The sequence below is a fragment of the Rhincodon typus genome, chromosome 15 (assembly GCF_021869965.1).
Source record: "Rhincodon typus isolate 14 chromosome 15, sRhiTyp1.1, whole genome shotgun sequence".
Lineage (NCBI taxonomy): Eukaryota > Metazoa > Chordata > Chondrichthyes > Orectolobiformes > Rhincodontidae > Rhincodon > Rhincodon typus.
Genome location: NC_063346.1, coordinates 35184298 through 35208123, shown reverse-complemented (window position 1 = coordinate 35208123; position 23826 = coordinate 35184298). Strand labels below are relative to the sequence as shown.

At 37.3% G+C, this 23826-nt stretch overlaps 1 protein-coding gene across 1 annotated transcript in view; it reads left to right on the top strand.

Moving 5' to 3' along the window:
* Positions 1-23826, top strand: part of abcc12 (ATP-binding cassette, sub-family C (CFTR/MRP), member 12) — an 89088-nt gene that overhangs the window by 54272 nt on the left and 10990 nt on the right. Inside the window, exons 20-27 of the mRNA XM_048605985.1 lie at positions 1203-1403; positions 6971-7197; positions 11237-11374; positions 11489-11675; positions 14414-14503; positions 14593-14782; positions 17482-17641; positions 19582-19660. Of these exons, the coding sequence (XP_048461942.1) occupies positions 1203-1403; positions 6971-7197; positions 11237-11374; positions 11489-11675; positions 14414-14503; positions 14593-14782; positions 17482-17641; positions 19582-19660 (1272 nt within the window). The remainder of the gene's footprint in view (positions 1-1202; positions 1404-6970; positions 7198-11236; positions 11375-11488; positions 11676-14413; positions 14504-14592; positions 14783-17481; positions 17642-19581; positions 19661-23826) is intronic.

Below are 23826 nucleotides of genomic sequence, written 5' to 3'. Positions count from 1 at the left end.
ACTCAATGTTCTGAGGAAGGGTCACTGGACCCAAAACATTACCTCTGTTTTTACCTCGACAGATGCTGCCAGACCTGCTGAGCTTTTCCAGCAATTTCTGTTTTTGTTCCTGATTTACAGCATCCGCAGTTCTTTCGGTTCTGAGTAATTAAACTGAGAGAAAATCTAACAGGAATAGTAAAGTTGAGTACAAAGATTTCTTGGTCTGTTTTGTGTTGATGGATAGAGGCACGGTGGCTCAGTGGTCAGCACTGCAGCCTCACAGTGCCAGGGACTCTGGTTCGATTCCACTCTCACGAGACTGTGCAAACTCCACACAGACAGTCTCCCTGTGTTTGCGTGGGTTTCCTCCAGGTGCTCCGGTTTCCTCCCACAGTCCAAAGACGTGCAGGCTAGGTGGATTGGCTATGCTAAATTCCCCCTAGTGTCCAGGGATGTGTCGATAAGGTGAGTTATAGGGGGATGGGCCTGGATAGGATGCTCCAAGGGTCGTTGTGGACTTGTTGGGCCGAAGGGCCTGTTTCCACACTGTAGGGATTCGATGATGATGAAAATGCATCTTCAGCAACCAGTGTGTTTCTGAGACCAAATGAAAACTAACTTAAATTTTACAAAATACGAATTAAATTAACAATTCTCCTCTGGCACAACATTAATGATACCAAATTCATTAATAGTGTAGGTAGAAATTATGCTCTCTTTCAGTGGAGAACTCTGCTGCGTTGGGACTGGATGAGTAAGAATCTGGGATTGAAACTATCCCCAACCCTCACTGGCTAAGAAAGAAAATTGTGTTGGGAAGATGCTTCTTCCATCCGTAACTTGTACCATTCCTTTTTGATCTCAACTTGCTTTTGAGGAAGGATTGGTGGGACCCAGGTGCCCTTAAAGATCCCACAAGTTCCACCTCCTTTAATGCTATTGCTAAGTCTATCTATTTTACTGAGTAATACATAAGTTACACAATTCAGTATTGAAACAGTAATTCCTTGAAGAAAAACTAAATAACATTGGATATGATGTGATGAGCAAGACAGCAACTCTGAAGGGAAATTTACAAACTGTTATGTTTAGACATCCCAGCATCTGCTGTACTGTTCGCCTGACAATTCAGCGACAAGTATGCAATTTCTAAGCTATTGTGGGTTTTCTGTCTCAGGAACCAAGCTATTGACAATTTTGTTTTGCATTTAATTACACAGGCTGACTGTATTGCACAAAGGAACAACACCACGACAGTGGACTGTAGCAGCATCACCAATAATCCCCAGCTAGGATTCTACCAACTAATTTATGGGATGTCCATTGTTGTAACAATTGTTCTGAGTGTTATTAAGGGATTTGCTTTCACAAAGTTTACTTTGAAGTCTTCATCTACATTACATGACAATGTATTCTACAAGGTAAGATGCATGCTTGATACAGTATTTTATGGATTTCAATTATAAAGATTAAATTAACTTTGACTTTAAATTAATATATTGAAATATGCAGGGTGGTTTTCTCATTTTTCCTGCAAGATGGGATCGATTGCAATGTGCATTTGGTTGGGTGGTAAGTTCCTGGGTCAGGACTCTGCTACCTTCAAGCCTCTACCCCAATTATGTCTGTTGTGGGCAGGCCCATGGACAGTCTTCCCACCCTGTTGCCAATTAAGGCCCTCAAAGGATAACCTGTTACTGCTGGTATTAACCCAGTGATGAGCATGGGCGTTCAGCAAGTGGGGAATGAAACACAAACAAACAATTTCTGGTGAATTTGCTTATGGGCTCCCGATGGGAGGATGAAGTGGTGTTGATCCTCATTTAAAAAGACTTCAGCCTATGATCAAGGAATCTGGTTTCAAGATTGGAGAAGCTAAAAGCCAACCCTGTGCCTTCACTGCCAACTTCCCTCCCTGTTCGTGCCATCACTTAACTGGGTCTGAATCCATCCTGGACCCATCACTGTCATGTCAAGTGCTCGAATGACACAAGATTCAATGCGGGCCTTCCCGATGAAAGCTGATGTATAACAGCTGACACTCCTGGCATCTCCATAAGATTCTGTTTCAGTTTATTATCTCAGGAAATATAAAACAGTAATAATTTGGATGTTAGAAGTACAACTGTAAGGAGTAAATTATGCTTTAAGACATGTATCAGACCTCAAATGTTTTAAATAGAATATAACAAAGACAGTCCTTTCACCTATGGATTTACTTTTCTGCACCTGTTTCTTTATGGTATTTCCCAATTGCAAATTAGTTCTATCAGAGTATCAAATTTTGAAAGTTGCACATCTGTTCTTCAGTTTCCTGTCTGAAGAGTAAAGCCAACTATAGAAAATTTGCAAAATAATCTTTGGTTTGAGAGTTCCCCATTTCATACCTGAATATACTACTTAAATGGGGTTTCCATTGATTTTCTGCAAAAGCTGCTGCAGCTAAAAGATATACCCCTGAGCAAATTCCTAATGGCATTGTCTTTAATATACTAGTATTTTAATTATAGACATGTTCTGTCTTAACAAAACTATTTTGTTCCTAAAGAAAATTATTTCTGATAGCTGATTGCATAAACTTTCATGCCAATTAAATCTGGCAGACTAATTACTTGTCACCTTGTTCAATTGTCTGCCAACATGTACATTAACATTATAAGGTGTGCATTTATCAAAATTGTGGATTGTTGAATGCAGCAGGCAATTTCTTAGCAAAGATATAATTGTATTGAAATGGGTGAATAATTGTGGAAATGTACAATTCTAATAATCTGTCGGCAATATACAAGATACTTTTACTCCCAAGCATGATTGATTGTCTGAATGCATAAGTCCTCATTGGAACCTTGGAAGACAGTTTTGATTTGTGGCTCCATAACTAGGTACTACCTATCATTGGTTATAGGAGGCAACCTTTTACAAGTACCATAGTTCAGTGCAGTTCATATCACATCAGGACAACACAGAGACAAGCAAATAATTCGATCAATGGTCACTTTCATGTGAAATTTTACATCATGAATTTTGTTCCAACACAATACAATGGACTGCGATAAGACTTTTATGATATCGTTATTATTTTGATAGAGGGCAACAGTTTTGCAATCTTTGTAGTTTGGTGTTACTCCTAACTTGATTATTGCCACTGTTAAAAAGACATACTTCACATCAAAAATTCTTTTATTTAATTATTATGCTGGAAACCTCTATGTTTTAAAGGCTGAAATAGTCTTCCAGTAACTTGAAACAGCAGCTTTTAAGATTTTGTAAATTTACTTGACTTTACCTCTCAAATTCCAAAACCATTAAACTCCATTAGAGTCAATCACCTTGAAGGAGTGTGAAAAGCCATATTCTAATTCATTTATAAACGATCCAGACATCACTTGGGTACTCAATTAGATGGGGAGCAAACATAGATGTAATCATCTCAGACAACAAACTCTGGCTGAGAAAGGAATTAATCCAGCCATAACCAAACAATGCAAAACGTGGACATGGAATTCACTAACCAAGACCATGTTTGGATCACTGCACAGGTGGTGAGAGACGATTGTGAGACAAACCTCCTTCTGTATTTAAGAAATTACTTTCAAGCAGACCTTAGAACATGAGTAAAAACAAATCACGGTTCCAAAGGAGCAGGACTCCTGAGTGGGCCATTCTCTTTCACAATCTAGCTGGAAGAAGGTTTGAGACCTGTCTGCAGTTCAACCATCCACATGCCACAGGTAGAGCTTTAAGAATCATCCCAGCAGCTAACTCTATGATACTGATATAAATCAATCATCAACATACTTGAATTGTCTCAATGCTGAATCCAGAGGGATTACAAGCTTAGCTTGAAACTATCCATGTCATCAACGTACAAGATCTGTATATTTTCAATTCTTAATAGACTCTAAAAATTCCACTTTGTCTGTTCTCCCATTTGTAACTTATTTGTGCATTCATGGTAAACTTGGAGTGCCGATGTGTATGAAAGTCAGAGCATTTTAAAACTTCTTTGTTTATAGAGGACTAAACACAGTATGTATCATTCTTCATCCTTTTAAATCTAAAGGAAACCTGTCTGTGTGCGTCTTATGAAGGTACAGCATCCCAAGTTGTTAAATACTCAGTGAATTAGCAAACATAACCTTTTTAAACAAAAACACTTGCTGTGGTCAAACGAAGAGTGGTAAAAGAGTGGAGGCATTCTACCTCTTCACATCTGATTTTAATGCTCTCCTAGCTGACCTCCCATGATCTATTCCACATTAATCTGAGTTCATCCAAAACTCTGTTGCTTACATCCTAATATTCACCAAGTCCCGTCAGCTCACTGACCCACATTGAATCCTAATCCAGCGCTGCCTCAGTTTTAAAATTCTTACTTGTTTTCAGATCCATCCATGCCCTCCCATCTGTGTAATACCTCAAGCTTATAATCCTCTGAGATGTCTGTGCTCCTATAATTTTAGCCTCTTCTGCATCCCTAATTTTATTTGCTCTACCAGTCATGCCTTCAGCTGCCTAGGACCTAGGTTCTGGAACTTATCTCCAAAACTACATGGCATCTCTACCTCCCACTCATCTATTAATATGCTTCTTAAAATATCTCTTCGATGAAGCTTTTGGTTATCTATCCTAACACTTCTTTTGATAGCTTGGTGTCAACTGTTTTTTGATACATCCATGTCAAGTGCCATTGAACATTTCACTGCATGAAAGCCACACAAAATATATGCAAGCTGTTGTTAACGTATTTGATTTTGTATCTGCTACTTAAGTCCAATTAGTGGTTTTGCTGAAGATATAACATCTGTCAAATGTTATTCGATCAATTCATGTGGTCAAATAAATTTATCTTCATTATCTTATCAAATATGTAAGAGGTTTATTGTTCATACAAGCTAGTTAAGTGACCTGACATCTTTTGGGTACAAATTATCAGCCCCTAGAGATGGGAAGGAAATTGGTGAGAAGGACATATATTTGAGTGAGTTGACCATGAAGAGATATTCACCCTCTCTCACCACCTCAGCAATTAAGTATTGGGTTAGAAGGTCAAATTGAGGACTTTTTCAGCTTGCCAATAATTAAGGCTTTAACTGGTCAATTAACTGAAAGCAGCACCTTGTCCTTGCCTTTGAACCTCCTCCCATGGTAAGCTGCACCCACACAACACTAAAGAGAAAGATCCACCTTCCCGCCATTGGATCGTCTGAAGATTTTAGGTCTCCAGCAACATTCTCTAGGACCCAGAAACTGCTGGCCTTTGGCTGACAGCTACTTGTGAAGTAGGACTTCAAAGTCAAGGCCTGTGGTTTGCCAATAAGCCTGTTGATCAGCTCTCAACCCACTGATTGGTGCTTATTCTGACAAGTTTTTCCGTGTGGGTGGAGTTTCAATCACTGCAGAGAAAGCCCAATCCAACACTTAGTCCTTTTGTTAGAAATGCATCAAAGGAACCTGAGGTATCTATTCACCTTTCCTTTTCCACAGCTAGTTCTCTTCATTTTCACATTTCCCCCTGTCAAATGCATAGATTGTCACTTCTTGCAAAAGTATTAAAATAAGTACATGCCATGCAAAGTATTATAAAGGTTAACAGTAGCAGGTTGTAATGGGGAAAAGAGACTTGTCAGCAATTTCTTTGCTAAAAATTGGTTTCAGAGCAGGCTCAGTCACTCCTGATCTTCAACTGAACAAAACAAATGAAGCTATAAATTTATTCATAGAGGCAACTTCATTTCTCTTCCTCTGCAGGAAGAAATTAAGTCACATTCTGGCAAAACAGAAAAACCACCACAAATTTGTAGGTATGCCATATCACTTGGGTTTTTGGATGGATATGCTGAGGCTAGTGCTCAGATGTTAGAAGTCACCATGCTTGATAAAGAAAGCCACTACGTGTTTGGCATTGACAGTCACTGACAGAAAGAAGAGAAAAATCAATGCCCTGGTGTTTTTAGCCTGAGATATATCACCGTGACAGAGCATTTTTTAAAAGACTTTGCTTTGTCCATCTCTTCTGAACAAGGTGACAGAGTTAGAAAATATTACATGCCTTTGTCTCTGAAACAATTTCCAAAAGAAATACATTCTTCAATTAATTCAATTTCTTCATTTTCCTGGTGTAATGTCTGGCACAACTTGAATACTGATAAATAGATGTTAAAAGCAATAATCTGTTTATTGCATTACCCATTGTACCCAAAAATAAGTAAATGATCATACATACACATTCAATCTCTTGGAGATTACTGCTTTAATAAATACACAAAATAAGTTGTATATTGTGATTTACTAATAATTTGTATATTTTTGCTTGAGTTTTTCCACTAGCAATTACTAAAATCTCTGTGTCTTAACTGCATGTGGTCTCAAGGGGAGATAAGACCCAGGATGCTGGGGAGAGAGGTTTGATGGCAAGGCTGAATTGCGTAGGAGGACTAAGAGTGGGGAAGGGAGCTATCATAGAGGGCAGACCTTGGTGAGGTTGCCCAATATGGAAATATGCAGACGCACCTGTCAATCTGATGCCTGCCAGACATTCCCCACCTCAAGATTGAAGCTGGAAAGGAAACGGGAATAGTTGCCCATTTAATATGGACAAATAGAGTGGGCAGATTGGCCTAAGCCTTGCCTATCTCATCGTAAAATTGTAGACTGATCAGGGAGGACAATGGGAAGGATATCGGAGGAATGTTTTGGAAACTCTGTCTGCAACCCACTGGCCGAGGACGATAAAATTCTGCTCTTATTGGTGAGGGACGTGCATCCTGATATTATATCCTATTCTTTATAAAATGTGCTTCCAATTGGTTTCCCCAGACATTTGGAGCCAAAGTTTCAAACAGAAGTGGGACTTTACAAGATAGACAATAATCTTGCAAGACTTATTGAAAAGTAGTAACATAAGCCTCACTTTATATTCACTTTAATAATAATAGCTATTTAATTTGGAAATTGCATTTTATTTGTTTTATTTTTTATAAACAAGATTTTGCACTGTCCAATGAAGTTCTTTGACACCACCCCAATTGGAAGGATCATTAACCGCTTTTCCAAGGACATGGACGAAATTGATGTGAGGCTACCTTTTCAAGCCGAGAATTTTCTACAACAGGTGTTGATAGTACTATTCACAATAGCAACCTTGGCAGCAGTGTTTCCATATCTTCTCATCGCAGTTGTTATCATGGCTACATTTTTTGTAATCATTTTCAGGTTAGTTCAACGTTTGTTAAATATTTTTAACGTATCCAATAATGTAGCATCAAAAGCATTGGGCTATCAATTTTCTACCTTGGCATAAATTCAATTCTATTTCTATTACATAGGATTTGGGGTTTTTACTGATGTACCGAAGGCTGAATTCAATTCTATGTTAGAACTTCTAACATACGGTCTTGATATGGGAAGCTTTATACTGGTCACAAAATCATAAAATATACCCCATTGAGAACAACTTCTTAAAAAGTTCTAGATGGTAAATTTGAAATTCAAGATCTTTTAGGAAGATGTAAGTGAGGCTATATATGATTAAATACACCAGAGATGAAAATAAAAGCTGCAAATTGTGGGATTACACAGATAGCCCCTCAATATTTGAGAAGAAAGGGAAATATTTTAAGCTGTAGCTTGGAAAATCTACTCTACAAAGTACCTCAACAAGAAACATTAACTCATCTTTTCTCCTTTCAGAAATGAGTAGACTTGCTTGCTACATGTTTGTAGGGTTTTTATATCACTATTATATCACTTTTTATATCACTGTCTGCTGACTCTATTTGAGAACCTCCAATTAATTCTTAATTTTTTGGTCTTGCCGAAGTTCTGGAGAAACGGAACGTAATTGCACAGCTTTTTAATCAGAGAAAGCTACACATGATGTTTTTTTCATATAAGCTCATTATGAAGATTATATAATTAGATATTAACCTTAGCTTGGTAGTAACATGTTCACACCTGAATAATAAGGACTCCAAAGGCTTGGATATGTGCTTGAGGTTGGCATTCTAATGCAATATTGAGGGGGTGGGGCATTGTCAACAGTGCCCTCTTTCAGATGAACCATCTAAACTAAGTCCATTCTGCCCTGTCAGGACCACCCAGAATATTCCATAATACTATTCAAACAAAACACATGAGAGTCCACTTAGTGCCTTGGTCATCAGTACTAACACCAAACTATCTAGTCATTATATCATTGATCTGATCTGAGCTCATGGAAACATACAGCAGTTTGTCTTGTCTGGATTCTGAATGCTGGGCTTGGATAGACAAAGCCATAGGATTCTGAATGCTGTGCTTAGATAGACAGAGCCATAAGGGAACATGTCAGTGAACTCATTTCTGCTCAGTTCTCCCACACAGATCACTTGACAAGCTGAGCGAGTATCCAGTCGAAAGGGAATAGAAGTAATCGTACAAATGTTTCTAAAGGCAATACTGCATCTATCCCACCAAATCACATCAACATAAGCCGTTAGGAGGTGCTATTCAGCACAATGGACAAGATCGTGAATGAAGAACTGTCTCCTGATTCAGACATATAATCTTCGAAAAGCAAAATTGGTATTTTACAAAAAGTTAAAATAAAAAAAGTATATGAAAAGTAAGAATTGGAAAATGACCCTCTATATAAATAACCTCCTATGGTCAGTGCTAGTTATTTGTTAAAATGATAGATGACTTACCTCAAAAACACATTTAAAGTAAGCTCTCAACAACATTGGCACATTTCCAACTTAGTGACATTACTAGGTATTCTGTATGGATTTAAATAACGTTTGATACTTTAAATAACAGCAATACACAATGATTAGATGATATTCTGCATATAAAATAAGGCCTAAAGTGTACCTCTCAGCAAATCACATGAAACAGGACAAACGTGTGTAAAACTGATTTATCAAATATCTACTCACCTAATCAGTACCAACACTTAACCCCACCCCCCACTGTACCCCCTGTTGGATTTCAAGGAAGTATCTGCTGTATTTTAGAGATAAGTCTTTTAATTAAATCTAAAATTGGAACAATTTCATTTAAGAGGAAGAGTTTCAGGTTGAGAAGCCTTTTGACGTAAGGACTCTAATTACAATCTGAATTACAGGAAAAAGACAAGTTAAACTGAATCAACAATTTTAAGATTATTAGTGATTTTGCTGTTGATAAAACAGCATTTCACCATTATGTACTTGGCCCCTCAGTTTCCCACTTCTTTATTTCCAAACATTCACAGCCCTCAACTTTTAGCACTAGGGCTTAGAGACATGAAAACATTGGAATTTCTTTGTGGGATATTTATCATCTACTGATTAATGTACTTACATCAAGTTTCTTCGAATGTTGTTTGTATCATTTAACGCATTTAAAATAAATCAATGCACTAAACTCAGCAGTGCTGGTATCCATGAAGCTGCAATATGAGGCCATTTTGTAGTGGTATTAATTTTTAAACTGTAATTGGCAAGGTAGGACTTTCCATTTTTGAGCTGTGTTTTTAAAGTGTTCAAGAAAGAAAATAACCATGTTGCTGGATATTATGATCAGATGCATAAGTGATAGTTTACAACAAACAGTTGAGGGTAGAATTCATTAATTGTAGGTCTTAGTGAAAAGTGTTTTTTTATCTTTTTTCTAAAGTACACACATAATAAGACACAAGGTATGGAAACTGAAAATATGATTTTTTATCTTCAGTTTACTTTGAAATTGAGTCAAATTATAGAAACTGACAACATAGAATGAGGTCGTTAGAGAATGCCGGGTCTTTGAAAGAGCAATTGTGCTTGCTCCCACATCCCTGTTTTTTTTGTTCATTATCCTGCACATAACTCCACTTCATTGTCAAAATCACTGTTAAAATGATTTATGGAATAAGTGGCACTATCTTTTCAGGTATAATATTCTAGATCCCAACTACATGGTGATAACATTTCTCCTTTCTACCTTTAACCAATAGATTTTAATCTATGACTTTCAGCTATTGATCTACTCACAAGAGGGAATAATTTTCTTTACCAACTTTATCAAAACTTCTCATCACCTTGCAAATCTCTATCATGCTATCTTTATTCTCTGTCCAATGACAACTGTCCCAATTTTTTAAACTTTAGTGGGGAACTGTAATGACATCCTGGTAAATCTCTTTTGCAACTTTTTTTTAAGCATTTATGTCTTTCCTGAGTCCACAATACTCCAACAGAGGCCTTACCTGCAAACTTCTAAATAAGTAGCATGATCTCTTTGCTTTTACATTCTATTTATACATTTGTAACCCAACTAACCTACATGGTTTTTATAACAACTTTATCAACTTGCCTGGTAAAATTTGAGGTTTGTATACATAGATACCAAAGCCTCTCTACTTTTCCAACCTTGTACAATTGTGACACTTACAGTATAGTCTCTTTTCATACAAATATGAACAAAGTGCATCACTTCCTATTTCCTTGCATTGAGTTTCATTTCTCATTCTTTCACCCATTTCATCATTCTGTCTTTGTCTTCCTGAGCTACCGCAATCACTACAACTTTTGAAGTTTTGTGTCTAATTGCAAAACTTTAGATGAGAGAATTTAGTAAACAATTTGTTCATGTTGTGCCAGGCTTGAGCTCATTCCAAAGTTCTTGAGAAATCCTGACAATGAACATGCTGAATCAAAGAAATGATACTTATTTTTAGAAATTTAGAATGGGTATTGGAGAACATGTCATTGCATGTCAACCAAACCATGTACAAGTTGAACAGCTTTGTGTTAGAATGGGATTGCAAGGTTTAAGTTCTATGTGCAGCCTTTTGAAGAAAATAGTACCATAATGATTGTATACATGACAATGTATATCTAATTAAAGGACTCGGAATAAGACAAAGGGTTTTTAATCTTTAAATTATGTTATTGGCTGATTCACTACACATAGCTCTGAGGAGAGTAAGAATATGCTTAACCCTGTTTGCTTGTGGATGAGTATGGTATGATATTAGATGCATTCATTCACTAGATAGTCAGTGTTCATCACAGTGAGCTCTTCAGCTTTTTAAACATCTATTATCATAATCTTTGAAGCCATACTCTGAAATTTTCATCACTAGAACTGTTCGTATCAATTTCCAGCATCTATTTCCATTGACAGAAGCCTCAAAACAGATCAATCCATCCTTTTGGTCCTTATTGTGGGAAGTAATGAAGGAAGGGAAAATCATTTAAAGTCAGATACAGAATCCGGAAAAAAAACCCTAAATGCTTTTTCCATGCAGACTTTTTCAAAAAGGCATCAGAGAATTGAAGAGAATAGAAAATGTTAGCAGATCCCCCTGGTTCTCTCACATTACCGCAAGTATTCAAGGAATAAGCACAATTCATGCCTACAATAAAACAGATGATTTTATTGAAAAGTAAGTGAAGCTCTTTATATCTTATGCTTATCACAATGATCAATTTTCTACAATCATCATACTGTTTTCAATCTTAAATTGTTATCAAAAATAGTGTTCTTTATTATTTTACAGATTTAAAGACTTAAGTGATAAAAATTCTAGTCATTTTTTACTATTTAACTGTTCCATGCGATGGCTCGCTGTGAGGATTGATATTCTCACAGCTATCATGACTTTGACTGTGGCCCTGTTTGTCATCCTGGGTCCTGACTCAATTCCTGCGTCAAATAAGGGACTTGCTTTGTCATATGCTATTCAGGTGAGGAAACGTATTTTTTCTTCTTTTTTTTCTCCTTTTGATTATTTTAATTGATCTTCTGAAATACCGTATAATTGCTTCTGAAATAACATGCTCAATAGAATTCAGAAAAATATCAACTTCAGTATTTTTTTAGCTTTTCCTATTCAGTGAAAAGGATTCTTCAGTCAGCATGAAAAGATTGGAATGAAAGACACTAATTCAACTGTATGACAAGAATTTAAAAGTTCTGGACTATACTACAAAGAGTCCACATTCAATAGGGTTCTGGGAGAAGTAATGTGTGCAGCATTCTAACCTTATAAAAGGGGGGTGAGGGGGTGGAGAAGGAGAGTAGCCTAGCTAACTTTTTAAATTTATAATTGACATGTTGCAGCCAAAAAAAAGTCCATGAAGAAAGAACAAATGACTTGTTGATGAATTTCTTTTCAGATAAAATAATCCTGTGATGCTAGGATTCTTCAATGGAGCTAAATTATTTCACTTCATCAATCAGTAAAATTAAAAATCTTTTTCACATTTTATGTTTCAACTTCTTGAATGGACATTATTGCAACTTAACAATGGACCAAATTTTGTACTAAGTGGAGCGAAAAAGGGCACTAGCTGCTGATCTTGAAAACAAAGGTTTAAATTGTGGATTTTGCGGCTTTATTTCCCTACGTTATAAAAACATCTATGCTTCTGAAGTATTTTATTAACTGTAAAGTGTTCCTGAAGTATAATCACCATTGAAATACAAGGAACATCCTGAGCTTATGAGATACAATATCGATCCAAGGTGTCTCTTTTTTCCTTTATCTGATATATTACTCATCTGATGCTTTCAGAACAAAAATATTTTTTGAAAATACATTGTGCATCAAATCGCTCACATTATCTTGCAATTAGAAAATATTGTATACAATGTCTAAAGTTCTGTTTTTAATTTACAGAACTAGGTTGTGATAGTTAGCATTAATAAAACAATTCTTCCTTTGTCAGATTTCCAGAAAAATAGCAAAGCAGCAGCCTCACGGCAGTTTTCTCATTTAGTTACAAAATGCTCCTGTGTGTGTCACTTTGTAAAATCAATGTGAGCTTAGCATTAACGTCAATTCATACTGTTTCTTTGTTCATTTAGAACAAAAGAAAATGTGTCTTTACAAATGTGGACACAAGCAGGATAAGTATTCTATCACGTAGGTGCGAAATTTAATTAATCATACTATTTGGTTCAAACCGTACATTATTTTGTAACATTTAAACTGGATGATCACCAATGAAAAGGCCTCATTTTAAATAGTGTCATGTCTAGTATAATAATAAAGATACATTGTTCAGTTAGATTGACACATGTAATCCCTTTCATCTATCAAAAATTTAATCTTGAGAGGTTTATAGAATCAGGCCATTTGGCCCAACAAGTCCACACTGCCCCTCTGAAGAGCATCCCACCCAGACCCATTCCCCTACCCCTGATTTCCCCATGTCTAACCCACCTAACCTAAACATCCCTGGGCACTACGGGCAATTTAGCATGGCCAATCCACCTACACTGCACATCTTTGGACTGTGGGAGGAAACTGGATCACCCACAGGAAACCCACACAGACACAGGGAGAATGTGCAAACTCCACACAGACAGTTGCCCAAGGCTGGAATCGAACCTGGGTCCCTGGCACTGTGAGGCAGCAGTGCTAACCACTGTGCCCTTGCCCCATCCCAGTTCCTGTTTGTATAAATTAATTATTAAAACAATTAGCAAGGATAACAAAATATCCCCATAAAACTGCAAAATCAATCTTCAGAAGAAATGTCATCATTATTTGAAGTACTAAATATAGCAGTTTTGAATGTTTTGGATGATGGCACTGGTTGTGTCAGGAGGTGGGAAATAAGAGGTGCAAACACATCCATGATGGAGCTTGCCAATGCTTTGCAGAAGAGAGAAGACATCACTCAGAAGGATCAGCAGCTTTCCAAGCACAAAAACAATGGAACATAAAGCTTAAAATCCAGTACAAGGACCCACAGCTCCTCAAACATTTTGAACATTAAAAAGACCTTTAACTTTTGGCAGGATTGATCCTGATGATAGATATTAACATTTCCCTCAAGTATGGGTTCATTGATTTCTGATCTCATCCTCTACAGCTTGTAGACAAGCTCCTCAAGAAGCTTACTGGGCATCAATTGGAGGTGAATTGCTTACCCATTTCCCCTTCCTTTGATTTATTTAAAAATTGTGTTTTCAAGATGAAGATATCCAGGAATATTTTCAAATAATTTCCTCAGCTATTTCTGACCCCAGTTGCAATTGGCCAACAATTGAGATCAAATGATCTTTTGTCATAACTGAGAAAATTAGAAATGTAACAGATTTTAAATAAGTGAAAGGGGGAAAATGGAAAGAGATCAAAAGGGATGGCCTGTGGTGACAGGCACAGGACAGGAATAGCAATGGGACAAGTAAAGCAACAAAAGATGTGTCTAGAGGACATGGAATCGCTGAATAATGAACAGCAAATCAAGGGAAAAACAAGAATAAAATTGAAACCTGTGAATTGAAAGGAAACAAAATTGGGGTGGAGATTATGGTTTAACACTGTCGAACAGTATTGGATCCGAAAAGTTATGAGGTGCCTAATCAAAAGTGAGATGCTGTTCTTCAATTACTCTTCATTAGCCATCAATTATTATCAAAAGACATATTCAAAAATGCACAGTATCAAACTTGAAATATTCATTGCTTGTAGCTGACAGGATTACTCCAAATCTGCATAAGAATGGGGATTGAAACAGAAGCCAGATTCATATCAGTAGAACGAATAATGGAATATATAAAGGTGAGCACATAAAGACACAAACATTTTCGACCCAAATTCACTAGAGTACATCTGTTTCACTGTTAATTAAAATTATATATTTCTGTTAGACTTGTGTTTCAGAAGCCCCATGTCATATTAAAAATGCAACAGTATCCAAGGAATGGCCTAATCAAGGTGCAATCATATTTAAGAACTATGAAATGAAATACAGAGAAAATACTCCAATAGTTTTAAAAGGGTTGCATTTAAATATAGAAGCTCAGGAGAAAATTGGAATTGTTGGAAGAACAGGATCAGGTAAGAGATTAAAAGAAAACTACCCTGGATATGACAGTGGAATGCATTGAAAATGATCTAGCAAAATAAATGCCCTGTTTAGTCAAAATTTATAACAAAAAGCTGTTATATAAGAAACAGTAGCATATCATTATATTGCAGCCATAGTTTGCCACATGTTTACCAATATTTTCCCTTGTTCATAAAAACAAAGTGTTGGAGATACATAGTAGGTCTGGTAGTGTCCAAATAGAGAAAACATAGTTAATGCTCGAGTCCAGTGATCCTCCAAATGAACTGACTCAAACGATTATAATACACTAAGCACAAAATACTATAACACCGCTTTCTCTCTACAAACACTGCCAGATCTGTTGTTTCTCCTGCACTCTGCTTTTGTTTTAAAATTCCGGCATTTTTATTTCTTTGTGTTCATCTTTCATTACTTCAATGACTCATTTTAATTCTTGGACTAGTTCTGGAACTGCTTCAGTCCTTGCTTGTCTAAAAATATTCTATTGCAGAAGAGAGTTTTAGGTATATTGTAGAATTCGTATTTCACCACATGAATGATGTGAATTATACAAAGTTAGATCATATCACATTATTATCCCAATACCCCTGCAGTTTTGCTCTCATTCATCTTTATATGTGTATCCTTATTTACTTTGCTGTGTTATAGACTCTCTATTTTTCTCCAAATACAGTAGCAGTTCCCTTTCTATTCTATAGCTTTTTACAAATGGATTTACACTTAGCAACATATCTTCCATTATCCCTACATTTTATTCCTGTAATGGAATCCCTTTTCTCCCTAGTTGATTCGGTCTGAATATTTTGAAAACAGAAGCACATAGCTCCCAGTGTTGGCTTTGCCCACATTTCTGGCTTGTCAAAACTCAGATTCTTACAAATCCAAAATATTTCTTTTAAGAAGAAAGAGAACCAAACTGAAAATGGTTACAAGTTTATAAATAAATAAAATGATTTAATGTTGTCAATTTAGTGGAGTGACCTAAGCTAATAGGACAGAAAAGAAACTTATCATCATAAATATATTCTGTATCATAGTATTCAATCTTTACAATATAATTAACATCACTATCAGAGTAGATAATAAAGGTTGTCATAGCGGTGTGGCCAAGGTATAAGTAAAAGCCCATGACAAATATTCACAAACCAGTGACTGTGTCTCCAACAATACATATAGCTCCATACATTATTATGACTCCAGCAATGCCTTGGGTTGGATCAAAGCTGCAGAAACAAGAATAGCATACAGCAACACTAAATTGCCTTGTGCTTGACACCTATAAAGATATATCATTAATTTAAGAGAAATATGGGTCTGGTGTTGGGTGGTGGAGGGGCTGGATTATGGCAGATCAGGAGAGAGTGGGAGTAAAAGGTTACCAATTTAAAAACTACCATCTGAAACAGGCATCGAGGCTTTTTTGGTTGACAGGGATAACACAAGGAACTAATCCTTTCCTTTGCATCAATCTGAATATGTGGGAAATCCACCACATTTCTGATAAGGATTTGAAAGGATAATTTCCTGGTCCTGTGCTTCTTGTTAGAAGTACTTTTAAGAGGAAATACGGATTAGAAATAAAGTTACAGTATCATTGCCCAGATTCTGACACCCATATCATCTGTGAGCTCCCAAAGAAGAGCAAGACTGGAGAAGATTCCTAGCATGAGAGGTCACATGAAATAGTACTGGTTCAAAAGGGTACAGTTTACAAAATGCTAAATAATTTGCCTCTTAGGTGGACATAAAAAAACCCATGGTGTTATTTCATAATAGAGCAGGCAACTTACTCCAGTGTCCTAGCCTATATTTATCTTTCAACCAACATCTTTCAAAGAAAATGGATCATCTGGTCATTATTACATGGAGGTTGAAGTTTTGTTATTAATATACTGGCTGCTGTGTTTCCAATGTAATCACAATAACTAGACTTTGAAAACACACAATTGTCTGTAGCACTTTAAGATATTGTAGGCTTGTGAAAGATACTATAATGTGAGTATTTTTCCTTCCTGAAATCTTGGTTTCTTTTGTATTCATACAGCATTTTTCATAGTGTAAAATATTGCAGAGATTTGTTCTCTGATAAAGTTTAACATGTGGCCATAAAAATGGTATTTGGGCTCATGACTAAAAGAGATACATTTACAAGTGTGCTAAAGGAACAAGGCAAAGAGAGACTAAAAGTTTTAGGGAGGGAATTCTAGAGCTTGGGGCTTTGGCAGCAGAAGGAATGCTGCCAATTACAGAATGATTAAAATCGAGGATGCTCAAGAGACCAGAATGATGTCAATGCAAATAACTCAGAGGATTGTCAGCTAAAAGAAATTTTAGGGAGGAACAAAGATTTTGAAAGGAAGGAAAATTAAATCATTTCACCTTTCTGGGAGCCAGGGTTGATCATCTACACAGGGTGAATGCTGTGAGTTGAGAGTTAGGACACGGGCAGAAAAATTTTGAATGCCCTCAGCTTTACAAAGGATAGAGCACAAAAGGGAGGCTAGGCGTGCATCGGTAAAGAAAAATACAGACGTAACAGAGGGATGGCTGAGCTAATTGTAGAAACCAATGCTAAATTTTTAGATGATTTCATGAAGGAGCAAGATGTAGGTAAAAAATAGGAACCTACATTCTTACACTTAGATAACATACAAACGTCTAAAACATTAACAATTTCTTGCTGTAGGAAAGTCGTCACTGAGTGTTGCATTATTCAGGCTAGTTGAACCGGTTGCTGGGACCATCCTGATTGATAATGTCGATATTTGCACTCTTGCTTTGGAAGACCTGAGAAGTAAACTTTCAGTGATTCCACAGGACCCAGTTCTATTTGTTGGTACGGTGAGGTAGGAACTCTTCATATATCCCCCAATTATTACCAGATGTGGTTGACATGGTACAATATTGTTTTATTTTTAATTTACTGAGTAGTTCCTATATTGAGATCTTTGCTACACGCTGCACAGCCTTTGAATGTGCAGAGATTTGTATTTGGGTTTCTACACGTACTACCTACAACCAGATGGGGTGGAGGTGTGCAAGTAAGTCAACTGCAGGATTTTTGTTTGTGTTCCATCCCATAGAAAAGCTTGCGATCTGCATTTGGCACCTTCTCATGAGTTACATAACTACACACTTGCTATTTGTAGTGCACATCTGATGGACTGCAAGGATTCAAGAAGGGGTAGGTGGTTCACCCTTCTCAAGAGAAATTAGGAATACACTAAAAGTGCTGGCCAGTGATGCCCCTATCCCATGAAAGAACAATAAAAATACAATGCAATTTAAGAACAAGAAAGTAGAAAATATTTACCATGCAATCATAATTCAGTCAACAAAAATGCTTATTTATTATAAAGTCAGTGTACTGCTACTTTTTAGTAGACAATTCACATGAAATGAAAACTGACTCACTGACATCATGATAGGCCATCGGCTTTACTTTGCAAGAGGCTTGTTTCAGTATCAAAGCTGTGAACACCACATAAATGTTTTAATCAACACATATCTGGAGCAGCTGGGACTTGAACACAGGCCTGCTGGCCCAGAGATAATCACAACAGAAACAAAAAAACACTTAGTCAAAGTCATTGTGCTATTTATTTCCTTTTCCTTTTGTCATGGAACCAGAAGTATGATAACCTTCATCCATTGTTGTTAATGTTCAACTTCACAAATTGGATTGTAATGTCTAATCAGAGAATATTGGCTAAATATGAAATATTGCAGGTTTTGTATATCTGATAATGACTCTTCAGAAAGCTGGAGGTTGTATCTTATTGGTTGATTCAATGGGATATGTTATTAATAGCATTGCCCACATGTATTCATACTATTCTGTATGAGTGCTTTACTGTAACACTTGTTTAAATCTTGCACTGTTAAAGTTTCTGTGGTATTTAATATCCTGATTAATCTTATAATGGAAGATACTTTGAACATTTCATAAATGCTAAAAAATACAGGGGAGGGATTAAGTACATCTCCATCACTGAAGAAGTAGTATTATACAAATCAATAGGGCTAAAGACAAACAAGTTCCCTAATTCTGATGGCCTGCATCCTATCATCCTAAAAGAGATAGCTACAGAGCTGGTGTATGCATTGGTTGTAATTTTCCTGCAACTGTAAAAGTACTGCGAGCAGTTTTGGTCCCCTTGCTTAATGAAAGATTATTATTTCATTGGAGGCTGTTCAGAGAATTCACTTGGATGATCCTGGTAGGGAGGGATTATCTTATGAAGAAGAGTAGAACAGGTTGGGTCTCTACTCATTGGGCTTTAGAAGAATGAGAGGTGATCATATTGAAACATATAGGATTCTTGAGGGGCTTAACAGGGCAAAAGCTGAGATGTTGTTTCATGGAACATTCTAGGAGTAGAGGGCATAGTCACAGAATGAAGCGGTGCCAAATTAAGACTGAAAAAAGAAGGAATTTCCTCCTTCAGAGGGTTGAGAGTCTTTGGAATTCCTTTCCACAGAGAGCTATGGGGATAGAGTTCTTGTGTGTATCTAACGCTGAGAGAGATAGATCCTTGAATCAAGGGTTTTGGGGAAAAGGCAGGAATGTGGATATGAGGAATGTTGATCAGCTGTGATCCTATTGAATGATTGAGCAGGCTCGAGGGGCCAAACAGCCTACTCTTGTTCCTATTTCTTATGGTCTTATGGATCAACAATTTGTCTCTTTTATATAAAATAGTACCTTACTTCAGTTCAATAGTCATTTGTATATATATTGAATTGAATTCATCTCCCATTAACTAAATTCTGTACCTTTCCAAAGGTACAACTTAGACCCTTTTTGGAATTACAAAGACGATGCAATTTGGGAAGCCCTCGAGAGGACCTATATGAAGGATATGGTATGTTTAACACAACTCAAAATTATGCTCATTAATATTAATAAATCATGAGATTATACTCCGATGCTCCTCTATGAACTATGTATAACTGTTTTTATAGATTCAACAAAATTCTGAAGTTTCCATAATGGTTAGTGGCTCAAAAGCGTTTTCCAAAACATTAGCAAGTGTGAATTTATAGCTTATTTCAGCAGATGTTCCAGATAATACTTTTATTTATTTACTGTTAGTCATAACAAACTGTATCTTTTTTTGATAGAAAAAGGCATTCACACTGGATGTGCACACTTCTGCTGTAGGTCACACCATACATCATTTCATTAAAGAGAATATGTGCTGGAAGTATACAAATTGGGCAGATCTTAATTTGGCCCTAATGATGCCATTTTAAACTTGAATTCTCCAGCTAATGTCCTTTCTTAACTTTGCACAGTTGAATATGTTTAATAGCAGGCATGGCCTATTCACTTGCACTATTAAAATCAAATCATTTTAGAGTTGTTGCTGATTGATTCCTAAAAATTGTTAGTGAAGTCTGCAGGCACTGATGTGGCAGCTGGGGAAAGCTTTGGTTCTGGATTCAAGAGCTCTGCTCGCATCACTTTCTCCTGGTCATGGATGCTACCATTCCCCCTTGCTCTGTAGCATGAGAATGATTCATCAGTGGCAGTGCAATGGAAGACAAATGGGGGGAGTAGGAGGTGGAGGGTTCTCAGGGTTTTCAGGATACAATTCTCTGACCTCAACCTGAACAAAGAACAGTGTGTGCAATGTCTCAGGTTTACAAAGGAAGTGCTTACTGAAATCTGTCACCTGTAACAAACAGACCAGCAGCCTCAGAGCAGGGCAAGAATGATGTTGTCAATGGCTATGAAGATGACACTTGTCACTAAATGTCTTTGCATTGGAATCCGTCCAGGCTGGAGTGGATGGAATCTCTAGAATGCTACCCAACTGCTGTAGAAGCAGGCTACTAATGCTTTGTATGCCAACAGAGGAGAGTACATTTTATTCTATCTTTCCAGAAAAAAAGCAGACAACATGTGCAAATAACTTCACTAGGATAGTGGCTTTCCCATTGTGCAAAATGCCACAAATGTTATGACATGTTTAAATTCAGAAATAGTTCCACAACAGCCACGGAATGTCCAGGGATACCTACTGGTCCCTTGGCTCTTGTCTCCAATGTGCAACCCAACCAGAGGCGGACAGTTTGCTTATAAAGGGAGTGTAAGCAATATTTTCTGACCATTCTGGAGGAACTCTGCAGTACTGTCTCAATGCACGTATTATGATCTGTCCGTAGTTTGCTGCACCTTGTATAATCTTGCCATCATGTTTTTTAAATTCATTCACAGGATATGGGCATTGCTGGCTGGCCAGAATTTGTTGCTCATCCCTTGTAGTCCTTGAGAAGGTGGTAGTGAGCTGCCTCCTCGAACCACTGCAATCCAATTAGTGTAGGTACACCCACAATGCTGTCAGGGAGGGAGTATCACAGTTTTGACCGAGTGATACTGAAAGGATGCCAATATATTTCCAAGTCAGGATGGAGAGTGATTTGGAGGGGAGATTGCCAGTCGTGGCGTTCCCATGTATCTGCTGCCCTTGCCTACCCTGATGGTGGCAGTCATAGGTTTGAAAGAATCTACCTAAGGAGCCTTGGTGAATTTCTGCAGAACATCTCCCACATGATACATGTTGCTACTACTGAATGTCGGTTGTTGGGGTAATGAATGTTTGTTGATGTGGTGCAAATCCAGCAGTGTGCTTTGCTTTGACTTGGATGGTGTCAAGCTTCTTGGGTGTTGTTGGAGTTGCAATCATCCAGGCACATGGGGAATATTTCATCATACTCCTGACTTGTGCCTTCTTGATGATGGACAGACTTTGGGGTGTTTGGAGCAAAATTCCTAGCTTCTAGCCTGCTTTTGTTGTCTCAGTACTTATGTGATTAGTTCAGTTCAATTTCTGGCCAATGGTAACCCCTAGAATGTTGATAGTGGGGAATTCAGTGATAATGACGTCATTAAATGCCAAGGGCGATGATTAGATTCTCTGTTGAAGGTAATCATTGCCTGGAATTTGAGTGATGTAAATGTTACTTAGTTATTGCCACCGGATGTACAACAAGGAATAGAGGAGGGAGAGGAGGAAGAAGAAGGGTAGAGGCAATCAATCACCCCTTTTCTGACTGGGCTGTCCATGGTCAGCTCATTTGACTGTATGAATACAACTTCAATTCTCCATTCAATTAACAGTTACCCATCTTTGCTTTGATATTGACCATCAAAAAGAGTCCACTTGACCAAAATTCTAAAATAAAAATCAGCCCAAACGTTCCAAATCAATTTTATCAAATAAAGCATCCAGTATTCCATAGTCTATACGATTAACCTATTGGTGACCTTGCAAATTGATTCCAGCCTTTTATTCACTGTGTAAGCTTAATGCTGAAATAGGGCACATCTGAGTCATCCTTCAGGATAATGGCTACCCTAGATTCATAGCCATTGAGTCAAATAGTAGAGAAAAGGCCCTTTGGCTCATCAAGTCTGCATTGACCAAAATAAAATCACCTATCTACTCAACACGCACTTTCCAGCACTTGATCCATAGCCTTGAATGTTGTGACATTTCAAGTGCTCATCCATGTATTTTTTAAAGGTTGTGAGGTTTCCTGTTTCTTCTACCCTCCCAGGCAGTGCATTCCAGATTCCTACCACGCTCTGGGTGAAAAGAACATTTCCTCGAATCCCACTAAACTTTTTGCTGTTTACTTTAAAATTATGTCCCATTATTATTGACCCTTCAACTAAGGGGAAAAGCTATTTTCTATCCATCCTGTCCTTGCCCCTCATAATCCTATACACCTGATTAGAGCATTTCTCACTGCAGATGGGGCAAACTCATTGACAAGATACTAATGAGTGGCCAATTTACCTTGGATTACCCTAGACTGTGAAACATTTGAGGAAAAAGTGAAGCTAACTGTTTCAAGCTGCATCTATGCCATAGCAACATGAATAGCATTTGACATCAATAGGACGTTGCATTAAACAAAAACATATTTTACATATCACACAAATGAGAAACATGGTTCCATGAATTTCAGTATTGGTGTGACATCAGGTATGTAGAACATGAATCTCAAAGACTGTCATATAACTTTTCATAACAAGCAAGGTACTGATCTCACACAACCAGCTCGTGCTTGCAAAACTTACAACACCATACCCAACATTAGATGTGATTCTATGATTGGAAATAATTTGCTGGATAATTCTGAGTATGCTAAAAATTACACTGATAACCAATTTAAGACTAAAAGCGAAAGAACTGTGGAAGCTGTAAATCAGAAACAAAACCAGAAATTGCTGGAAAAGCTCAGCAGGCCTGGCAGCATCCATGGAAAGAAATCAGTTAATGTTTCCGGTCCAGAGACCAGTTCTGAGGAAGGGTCACTGGATGCAAAATGTCAACCCTGATTTCGCTTCACACATGCTGCCAGACCTGCTGAGCTTTTCCAGCAATTTTTGTTTTTGTTTCCAATTTAAGATTGTCAGTTGGGCTCACAGTGTGGTGCTGTTTTGTGTATTGAAAGCTACACATTAATATGCAGGACCTGTACTTTGCAGACAGAACACGTGCATACACTATGCCTCTTTCAACATTACAAAATAAGTGACAGTCATTCAGGATAATATCTTGACGAACCAAAGACCTCCTGCCTGGTTTAAAACTTAAACAAAGATTGGCACTTAACTGTCAATCATCATTAACTGGTGCATTCTTCATAGCAACATCACTACCAATTTGAACTCTTGTCTTATTTTGTATGAGTGTTATTTCCCTTCTCTTTGGTATTTTTCCTGATGAGTGCAAGATGAAAATCTTTGACAAAATGTCTTCTTTTTAATAATACAAAAGTAAATAACCTTGCACTTTCCCTTGGCAATGGCAGCCGAGTTGCTGGTAGAAGGCTTCCGACATTCAGAGGACAAGACTGCAGATGACCTTGAGCAGCTTTGCCCTAGAGGGCCCAAACTTCAGACTGCACTGCTTCAGTCTGGACCAATTAGCCAATGAGCAACACAATTGCAGAGTGGCAGTGGGAGCAGAATGAATGCTGTCATCCAGAGAGAGAGAGAGGATGGCAGGTCTGT